The 11126-nt window shown below is 36.9% G+C and overlaps 1 protein-coding gene across 5 annotated transcripts in view; it reads right to left on the reverse strand.

Annotated features, from left to right (window-relative positions):
• The window catches only part of LOC107102549 (phospholipid-transporting ATPase IB-like), a 44358-nt gene that overhangs the window by 20408 nt on the left and 12824 nt on the right, over positions 1 to 11126 (reverse strand). For 3 of the 5 annotated variants that reach the window (XM_015401917.1, XM_015401915.1, XM_015401913.1), the window contains 2 exons: positions 9327 to 9504; positions 1301 to 1400 (listed from right to left, as the gene is read on the reverse strand). In XM_015401917.1, the coding sequence (XP_015257403.1) occupies positions 1301 to 1400; positions 9327 to 9504 (278 nt within the window). The remainder of the gene's footprint in view (positions 1 to 1300; positions 1401 to 9326; positions 9505 to 11126) is intronic. The other 2 variants (XM_015401918.1, XM_015401914.1) reach the window with 1 other exon arrangement.

Below are 11126 nucleotides of genomic sequence, written 5' to 3' on the forward strand. Positions count from 1 at the left end.
ACTAAAACATCATAAAATAATTCAATCTAATGTGGCTTAAAGTCAGTTTTTAATCAATAATCATTCTGATGCTTCTATAGTTGGAATTGATGTTGGAAATATAAATACAATTTAAAACCCAGGCTTATTGGTTTATTCACTTTAGATTAGATATTGGTTCCAATGTTCTAAAGCACAGGTGTCAAACTGGTTCCAGAAAGGGCCGTGTGGTCTCATAAAGTGAGTCCAGTCTTATAATGATGACTTGATGAGATGAAGAGTCTGGTGTGCCATTGCTTGGTTGGAAAGAAAACCTGCAGCCACACGGCCCTTTCTGGAACCAGTTTGACATCCCTGTTCTAAAGGATCAGGATTCTGGACTGGGTGTTCCAATGTTGACATCTGGTTTAAACTTCAGACTCTCCTAGATAACTGCTGGTGAACCAGAGGACCTTTGTTCAAGTTTACATGTGGTCCAGTGGGTTTTATCTGATTAAACATGGTCCATCTTTTCCTCCAGTTACCTTGGTCCACAGAATCAGGACTCTGGCACAAGTTTGATGTATAAACTTGGTCAAAAACCAATCTGGTTACCAGATTATGGATGTTTAACGAGTCGATAGTTTCCACAAAACAGGTTTTAATCCGATTTGAATGGAGACTTCAGCTTATAGTGATGACATATTTTTGCAACATGTAAGGAAAGAATTACCAAAGCCTTCTAATATCCCTGCAGAACCTCAAAAAGACCAAAATGACCTTTTTACAGTTTGACAGCCACGGTATAACAGCCACTTCATAAGGCCACTGTACAACTTATGCTATCATATATATATATAATTATAAAATGTACAATTTAATTTATTTGATTAAATCAGGATTAATACAATATTTTTTAAATGGATGAATTAGAAGAATCTTAGATTTCATCTAACTGAAAGCATAAAACACCGTTTTTGTCATAAAAATTTATATATTAAGTTGGAGAAAACTAAAAATAAAGTGTGATGTAAAACTGAGATGTAAACTGTTGTGAATATCTAAAGAAGAATATCAGTAATTATTTTAGCTGTGTTTTATTTATTAATACTTTTAACCCATAACCTGAAGAAAATCCTTCTTCTTTAAAGAAAGTTAAACTTTAAAAATATACATTCACAAAATACAAAGAGAAAAAAAGAGTTTGAGGGAAAAAAAAGGAGGAAGCGGCTCAGAGCTTTTTAAAAGTCAATGCTGAGACATTTTCAACTCTTATTGGTCCATCACAATCTAAAGAAAAAGACTAAAACCCAAACCCAAACTAAAACCAGTTTGTTTTTACCTGCATAAGTGCGATAAACAGGAAGAAGGCGTTAGCCGCCCTTCTGATCTGCTCATACAGGAATCGGGGCAGGAAGGTGAAAATCCCATACTTGGTGGTACTATAAAAATAAAACGGAAACACAAGAGATTTAATCAAATTGTGTTCAGATAAACCAGAGAAACAAAAAGGTCAAATAATGCATTAGCAACCCCAGAAATTGACGAATACATTTCAATAAAGTCCTCTAATGATCTATAATGACATCAATTCCTTAGGGAGAATGAATAGACTAAACTCCATTTGGATTTAAACACTACCTTCTGCTCAGGTAGGGGAAATCAAGATCCATTATCAGCTGCTTACACTTCACACTTAGAAATAGATCAAGATATTTAGTCCATCGCACTAAATCAAGACCGAGAATCCAGAACATAAAAAACAAAGAAACCCTGGCAACCTAATCTTCCTGTCAGTCAGCTGTATTGATGAGACAGTGGCATTGATTAGCCTTGATATAGCCATTAGCTAATGTAAATGCTTTTACACAAGCTAAAAATAAAGCCAACCTTCAAGTTGAAGCCTTTTCTGTTTTTGTTGTTGTTTGTTTTTCCTTCCTTTGCCTAAGTGATGAGTAAAAGCTTCTGCACGGATCTTGATTTAATGGATCATGTATGTTTGTGTGCTTGAGTGCAGTGGGTGCGCATGCATCAAATGGTGCAGTGTGGCTCTGGATCCCCAAAGAGACAAACCCGTGACCTGCTCCACTCTGCCACCTCTGACCCCTCATATCTGCCTTATCCTTAAACAGACACAAAATACCAGAAGCAAAATGTTACACAGAAAAAAGAAAAAAAAACACAGAGGGAGCAGCAGCTGTTGTTCCGACACATGGACAGGCGGGATCCCGGAGGCTACAGATACCTCCAAGTTGGTAATACTACACATCTCAATACAATCAAAAGAGGGACTTCCGCTAAAAAAAAGGGGCCCATTTCCACTTTGTTATACAAAAATAATCATCTGGATGTGTTAGTTTTTGTATTGTAAATACCCACACACACACACATATATAATATATATATATATGTCCTGAGTGCAGGAATTGAGCAGCTGTTGGCAGCAGGGGTGATGCTGTCCTGCAGCTGTGCAGCTTTGGAGTGTTTGCATAGAAAACAGCATTCAAAGCACAGAGTGGAAAAGCATCTGCCTTTCTTACGGATTTCCTTTTTTTTTATTACTATTTCATATTAATAACCAAATTTGAATAATTCAGAAAAAGGTAGCCCAGGAAAATTAAAAACTGTTCTTTATTTTATTATTTTATTTATAAAAAGAAAAGAAAAGCTATCTACTGACTATGAATTGTTTTAGAGAGGTTTCCCCATCTTTTGAATAATCCATATTCTTTATTTTATTTAGTAACACAAAGGCCACTGTGAGATTACTGAAAAAAGTGAGACCAGTGAATAACTATAACTAAACCTGTCTTACAACTTTGTAACATATCTCCAAAAGTATTCATACCCCGATCTAAAAACATCAAATACATGATCAAGGTTACAATACCCTTTCTCAGGCATTCAAAGCGCAGGCATTGACCAAAAAATGAAGAAACCTGGAACAAGGATGGCAGGCAAACTAAAATGAATCCAGGAGGACATCAACCACTGATCCAGGAGGTCAGAAAAAGAACCAAGAATGCAAATAAAACCTCACAGGGCACAATTGTAGGTTAAAGAGAGAAAATGACTGAAAATGGAAGAGTTCAAAAGCCCTGGACCACTTGTTGTAATCTAAGCAAGTCATTGGGCTCAGTTGGTTGTATAGATATTTTTTTCCCAGAATAAATGAAACCGTCATTTTGAAAATGACTTATCTGTATTAGATCATTTTTGTCCAAGATTAAAATCACTTGATGAATCAAAACCTTTAAATGTGTAAAAATAGACAAAACATAAGTAATCTGTGAAGGTAAATAAAAAAATCTCTTCCACAGCACTCCTTTACTTTCAGTAAGTTGATGTTGTGTATTGAAGGAGGAGGTCTGGGAAGAGAAGGGTCATGGAGAGAAGAGATAAAAGCTGCAAGGCTTTAATCTCAGAGAGAAAATCAATAACGCTGTTGGACTTTTAGAAACAGAAACTAAAGAGTTACAGGAACACAAGGACATCAAAAGGCTTTTTGCCTCTGGAGTGAGAGTGCTCCTTTCCATCCAATCTATGAGGAGGAGACGCAGAGCGCCCAACGGGATCCAATCAGATCACTCGAACGGCAACCGCTGTAATCTTATTTGCGGAGCTGAAATTGCCTCTTTTTAAAAAGTGTAATTGAATCTTGCAGAAACAGTCATGCTTAAAAACTAAGAGAATGAGCAGAAAAAAAAACCTTCAGTCACAGAGCAGGAGACTTGTCCTCCCAACGAGGCTAAGTGGACATTAAACGTATAAAAAAAAAAATGAATAAATGCACATACAGAAATGACATGGAAAATATCTACATATTTGGGTAACACATGTATTATCAGAACTGAGCCCCTAAAAACAAAAAAACAAAAAACCCATTGGGAATCAATGTGATAGAAAAGGTGCAAAGATTTGCGTAAGCTGTGAAAAAAATCAGAAGGTCACTCCTTAATGAATCACACCAAAAACCTTCAACATGAGATAAAGGAGCCACAGTTAAGAGGTTTAATTCTCAGCAAAATCAGTCAAGCAAATAAATTATTCCTCTCAGTTTCCACTCAGAGGAAACAGGCCCACCTGAAGCGTTTCGTGTAACTTTTATGTGAAACTTGTAAATAGGCTTTAAATTTCCCCAGCAGCATTAAATATTAATACTGGCGTATTGATTGGGAAACACAAGTGTCACGGTCGTTACGTGTCGTTAAGCAAAGCTGTTTATCCACTAAAGACATGGTAACCCCACCCTTAATGGTATGAAAGAGGATTTGTCTCAGAAATTAAGGGTCCACATTCATCTAAAAAGAATTATTTGATGGATGGCATTTTAGCACTTATGCCCCCCCCCCCCAAAAAATAAATAAATAAATCCATAAATTCTGGCTGTGGTGGTTCCTACAAAACATTAGCTAATCTACTTTGACTAATGTTGAAAGTGAATTGGCTACTTGCTTGTCAATCAAACATTTTGTAAAATATTTGTGCCGCCATGATGTTATTTACGTTGGCTCCAAGCATCGTCACTACCCGATCCATCCCAGAAGCACTAGCTGTACCATCAGCTCATTTGCACATGCTCACCCAGATATATATCCTTTTTGTTCTCAATTGTATTTTCTAAAATAGATTACTGTTTTCCCTCCCCAAAAAAGTAAACATAACTAAACTATACTGTGTTAAAGGTTAATAATGTATTTCTTGAGAAAATAAATTCCTTAAAATCTCTCTTTCCTGCTTTATAACTCGCCTGTGCATGATCTGCACCGGAAAAAGGATCCTATGCTACTTCCGGGAACTTTTTTGGCTTTGGATTTAAACATGGAACCATTTTTTTTTTTTTTTTTGAGTTTTCTTTTTTCCTTTTCTGTTAAAATTATTGTATATAGTGCATAACCTAAAGAAAGAAACAACTAAAATGCAGATAAATATGGTTTAATTATATTTCGCGGGACTGCTCTGAGCATGGTCAGATGATGAGAGACATGATCAGAGAAGAGGGCTAACGGAGAAAATGTAAAAAGCTTTGAAATAGTTTCAGAAAGAATCGTAAAACCGGTTTTAAAGATATTTATTAGCAGTCTTAAGTGAATTAAAGGTAGAAATAAGTATTTTAATACCATAATTACATTTATGGAAACCCTGGTTGCGCATGCTCAAATGAGCTGATGGCACGGATCGTGCTTCCGTGACGGATTAGGTAGAGAAAGGTGTAACGCATACCCTGTTTGGCTAGCAGAGCACAGAAAAGTACTCCTATGCTTGTTTGCTGCTGCGGCTTTTGTTTTTTAACTATCTTTTCACTCTTTTGTGAAAACTTGAAAAGAATCCTGCAAACCTTACCGCTGAAAAAAAAAATCCTTTTTTCTATGTAGTTGAAAAGAGCAGAGAAAGTGGGAGAGAACAGAGATGGCTAAGTATGTGTTTAGGAGATTATTTTCAGAGATGACGTTCCCTGAAGGTACAATAAGGTCTGAAATCTGATGCTTTGGTCGCAAAAGTTCTGTTGGACAGGTAAATTAAGTTCAATTCTGTAGGAAGTACTGTATTTTTCTTCTTATGGAGATTTCCTGCTGACTAGGTTGCTTCCTGGCACTTTGCTGCCTCTGTAGGTGAAATACAAAATTAGCGGCGGAGGCGTTTCCAGCGTGGAGAACTTTTGCGAAGGAGGGGGCACTGACGCAAGCGCACAACTCAAAAATCCACCAAATTCACCAAATAATCCTCTATCCTGCCTTTAAGGAAGTAGGCTACATTAGAAACATTAGAAATCTAGTCATTGATTAGTATTTAAATGAAAGGAAAATGTTAAAAGAGAGGGACAATTCCACCTGTCATGAATAATAGAGAAAGGTAATAGAGGAAATTCATCCAATGAAAAAACTGACACATTGCTTAAGACCACAACAAACACATGTGCAAGAAAAGTGTGTTAAAAGGACATGATTCAAAACCAAAGACAGCGACCAGAAATAGAAAGGGGTTTTTGTTTTTTGTTAATCAATGTTTTTTTTATTATTATTTGTTTCCCTTTGTGTAATTTTGAATTCAAACTGTTAATATCTTTTTTGTATGTAAGCATATACTAAAAATGGTAATAAAAAGTTAAATGATAAAAAAGAGAGGGTTAAACAACCATATCTGTCAAGTCTAAAGTCTACTTGACACACAGGTGAAACATAGTGGCTGTCAGAGACCGTCCTTTAACCCCACTCACTGTGGATTTAAAAGTAAGCAAACATTAGCTCTGTTTGACCATCTTTTTTTTTTGCAGGGCAAAGAATCAAAACTAAAAATTGCAACTCATAAATAAAAAAGGCGTGGAATTTACTAAGCTGGCTCAAACAGAAGCCATAACCTACAAAAAGAAAGTTTTCACTATACTGAAGAAATATTTGGGTATAAAGCAGAAAATAATGGCTTTAATTAAAAAAAACATTACCAAATGTATTATACCTAAATATTTGTGACTAGAAAGGAGCAAACAATTGTTGCAGGAAGTGCTGTTAGCTAATCTCATTTCTCATTCGCTGCTGTTTTATATGGAGGACCAAGAGAGTCACTAAAAAAGAAAAACAGCCATTTATGATACAACTAGAAATACAATTTAAAAAGTGTTTTCTATTTGAATTATTAAAGAGGAATTGCGAATAGTATTTATCAATCCTTTTTAAATGCCACAATTTAAAATGTGTTTTCAAATCCTTCTTCTGAAAAGATATTTAAAAAAAAAAACACACAATTTGTAAATCTGACTATAAATACCTTTTTTCTTGTCTCCATTTACCTTTTCCGTGACCCTTTTTGGTCCTTAAGTAACCTGAATACCAGTTAAACCAATCACAGCTGCTCCTCAGATGTTACCAGCTCCCTCATTGGCCAGACAAAGGAAGCTAGTTACATCTGAGGAGATTCATCGGATTAATCTTGATTAATCGATTATCAAAATAATCGTCAACTAATTAAGTAATCAATTAATTTTTAAATGGAGTGTAGCGACTCTAAAAAAATGCCTTTAGCTGACAGAGCAACCCACTTAGAGCAGTAATTATATCAAAATTTGTTTTTTTTTTTAAACTAAAAATATTGCATTTAAGATTTTAAAAAAATGCTGTCTGTAAACATGTTTTATACAGAACTTCTCAAGTAAAAAAGTTTTAGTTTCACCTGATTTCATTTAATAAAAAAAAACTTCTTTAAGTAGTCTTTGGCTATCTGATTATTAATTGATTAATAGAAGAAAAAAAATCAACAGATTATTCAATTTACAGACTAATCATTAGTTGCAGCCCCAAAGTATACATTTTCAAATTGCAGTATTTACTAATTGATTAATAAATACAAATTACAATTCCTATTTAAGAATTAAAATAAAAAATAAACAATAAGAAAAATGATTTTTAAATTTGATTTTTAACTGTATGATTAAAATGGCTGTTTTTCTTTTTCAGAGACCCGCCTGATCCTCCATAGGTGGAAGGCCAATACATTTACAAAGGTTGCAGGCCCATATTAACGACATTTTTTCAAACTTGTTAGGAGTCAATTAATGTCAAATGACTTCGGATTGAAAATGTGTTTGAGGTGTAAATAAGCTTAGAAAAACAGCTAGCGCTAAGATTAAACTTGCAAACGAGCTGAGCTTCTTAAACCAAGAAGGATTTGTTGAGGGATGAACAATTCAATCTAATGCTCTGCTTACAAAGTTTTGCTCAAAACAACATTGCAAACATAGGAGAGCCGTTTTTAAGCAGGGAGTATTTTTATCCACAAGCATGTTTGAATACCTACTAGTGACATCATAGTGAAAAGTTTGCTAAGTAGATTTGTTAATTGAAATGCCAAAAAAAACAATCCTTTTTTTTATTTTTGTAAACAGGTAAAATCACAAATCCTTCACAAATCACAAATCATCAAATTTTGGTTTGTTTTGGTGTCAGATTATTGATATTTCACTGTATAAAATTGAACCATTGACTATAAACACCAAGGTAGTTTACAGAATAAAAGAAAAGCTGGTGTGTTAGGCATACAAATATTTGTGTGGATATTTTCTGTTTTAAATGTACATTTCTTCTTCAGAGGAAATGTACTCCATTAAGATACTGCAGCTGGTGCATGGAGACATTAAGAAAAAGTCAGATTCCAAGGAAAAGCTGCGCCGAGGATTATAATCTCTACATATGGTGCACCTGCTTGACCACTGAGCCATGTGACGACCCCTGTCAGCTAAGCAGATTTAAATTGATAAAACCACCTTGGATCCCCAAAGGGAAACCTGGTGGCGGCAGGGTCGTCGAATGCTTTAAATCAACATGGAAGCTGGTCTGAGTTCATTGTGGAAAAATAATATGCCGACTACAAACAACATAGTGGAGGAAGATCTGCTAAAGGTTATAATACTAAACACACAGCCAAAGATACAATTACATAGTTAAAAACTAAGCAAGTCAATGTTTTAGAAAGGCCAAGTCAAAGTCTAAACTTCTATCCAATTAATATGTGGCAACACTTGAAAATTGATTTTCATACATGATTAATTTTAATTACAGGAACGGTGCATATTAATAATATTTCTGTCAAGATCCTTAGCCAGAAGCTTTTTTTTTTTTTTTTACCTGCAGTCTCTAAGATAGTTAGTAAAAAAGTCACCCTAGAGGGTAAAGTTTAAAACTACACATTTGCATAATAATAATATAACAATTACATTAAGTTAAAGTGCTATAACGCTAAATAGTGCTTTACAAACATCAGGCAAGACAAGCTGATATCAGGTGGATTTTCCTTGAGAAAATAATCAAATCTTCCCTCCTTGTGATTAGATTTGAGGGGGGTGATGAACAGTAAATAATCTTTCTTTTTTATTTGACCTTTATTTAATCATTAATCTTTTTTTTTTAAGTCAGATGCCCTAAAAACCTGCCTGTAATAAATGCTGGTTCTGAGCATGTTGGACAGCAACAACAACAGGTCTGCTTGAAATAATTTCTAGCAAAAGAATAATTAAATACATGCTAATTACTAACCTAAAAGATATATTAAAACTCTTTGGTCACTGTGTAATTATGCGCCTGTGAGTCTTTCATTCACAAATCTTGATTATTGAGGTCTTTACACATTTTTTTTTACTTAAATATGAGAAAAAAAAGTCTAGTTCTGCTGGAGGTTTCTTCCTGTTAAAAGGGAGTTTTTCCTCTCCACTGTCACTACATGCATGCTTAGTGTGAGGGGAAACTCTGAATCAATTTGACTGTATGATCTGGTGAACTGTAAAGTGCCTTGACATGACATGTGTATACAAATAAACTGAATTGAATAATAAGTAAAAGTCAAAGCAGAAACCAAGCATTAGAAGAAGTGAAGCCTACCTCACGTGGTTGTCGCAGAACTTGGTGTTTTGGGGCCGGTTGAGGACCACCGTTCGCGCCGTAGCGTCCACCGGGTCCGCCTGGGAAGTGGTCCCGGACATCTCGTCGTCCGCCTTTCGGTAGCCGGCGGACGAGCCGGAGGGTCCTGCGCCGTTGGATTGATGGGAGAGAGGTGAGGCTGAGTGAGTCCGAGACACAGAGACAGAGGGGTGGGAAAAATCACACACACACACACACATATATATATGTGGAGCAGAGTGGGTTTCTACAGTCCAACCCAGAGGCTGGCCGCTGTATGCTGATCTCTGCCGGAGCGGTTCGGGTCGATTCGTTGACTCTAATTGTCTTTCATGCGTGTGCGCGCGCGCTCACTGCGCCCACGGGACCCCTTGCGCGTAATAATGGATATGCTGAGTGATGCACAAAGGCGAACAAACACGGCCTGTTTGTTTTTTTATCAGCTGCTCACATGGACACTGAGTGCGCATTCAGACCGAGGATATCCAGTAAAGTGACAGAGGAGGAAGAGGAGTAACGGCTCTGCTCCTTCTGCTCCTTCCTCTCCTCCCTGCAGCCTGTATGGCTTTGTCATCTCCGAGCGTCGTGATCTCCGCTCGTTCACCCCCTTCGCGCGCGCGCGCTTCAGCTTGATGGGATTTACTCCCCTTAAAACGAGTCTTGGAGAAAAGGGCAGATAAAAGCGAACAGGTTTTGTAGCCACAGCTTTAACTCTGCTGCTGGGAAAAAACGGCGAGCACGCATGGGCGAGGGCGGCTCACGCTGCCCGCTCCTTCCCGCTCCTCTCTCAACCTGAAGCTGCCTGTGAGATCTAGGAAGTGTGCGCCTCCAAGCTGACAAGCTTTAAAGATTTTATCGGGTGCGTTAGAGGCGAGCTCCTCCCTGCAATAACGATGCTGCTCAGACAAATGAAGCGGGGAAGCCATATGGAGCTCCTCCAGAGCTGCGCGGCTCAGCTTTTAAAGGGCCAGCAGGCTCGCTTAGCCTTAAGTTCTGTGGTCAGAGACACAGATGGGAGTCAAATGACATCTGGCAGTCAGGAACCATCCATCAGAGATCACATCATGTCGCTTTGGGTTTACTCAGACGCTCCTGCTACTTCCTAAAAGATCTATGTTCCTTGAACCTTCAAAAACAAAACCCCCAGTTTAAAAAACATGGGCATCAGTTTCCACAGCTTTGTGTTATGGAACCATGTCTAAGGGAAAGTCTGTGAGTGAAACCATCACCAGACTAATTGCATGAATAATTTAAAAAAAAAGAATAAGCCGAAGCAGGGTTCCGCTTATTGAATTTCCAAAGTCCTGAAGTGCCATTTCTGCACCGCAGCGGTGCAACAGTAGATGCATGAGTCTGTTCCATCATCAATAACCAAAATTGGATTAACGTTTTTAGATTTCACTCAAGCAGGATATTCTGGGCGTGACAAGAAATTGCAAAAAAAAAGTACACAGAGATACACAAAGGTATTACTACATCTAAAACTTTGATTTTGTTGTTGCATAGTAATCACAAACCTTTATATCTATTACTGGGATTATGTGTGATAGAAGAAAACAAAGTAGACTAAAGGCCAATTTATGCTTCTAATGCATAGCCTCTGCCAGTGTTGGGAAAGTTCTCTTTCTACGTGAACTAGTTCAAAGTTCAGTTCACACATTTTAAAATGAACTAGTTCAGTTCATAGTTCATAATTCAAAACCAAAAAATGAACTAGTTCATAGTTCTTTTTTTTTTCATATATTGCTCAATTACACCATAGCCTACTGTAGAACCACAGAC

This window comes from Cyprinodon variegatus, unplaced genomic scaffold (genome assembly GCF_000732505.1).
Source record: "Cyprinodon variegatus isolate N-32 unplaced genomic scaffold, C_variegatus-1.0 Scaffold1273, whole genome shotgun sequence".
NCBI classification, from domain to species: Eukaryota; Metazoa; Chordata; class Actinopteri; order Cyprinodontiformes; family Cyprinodontidae; genus Cyprinodon; species Cyprinodon variegatus.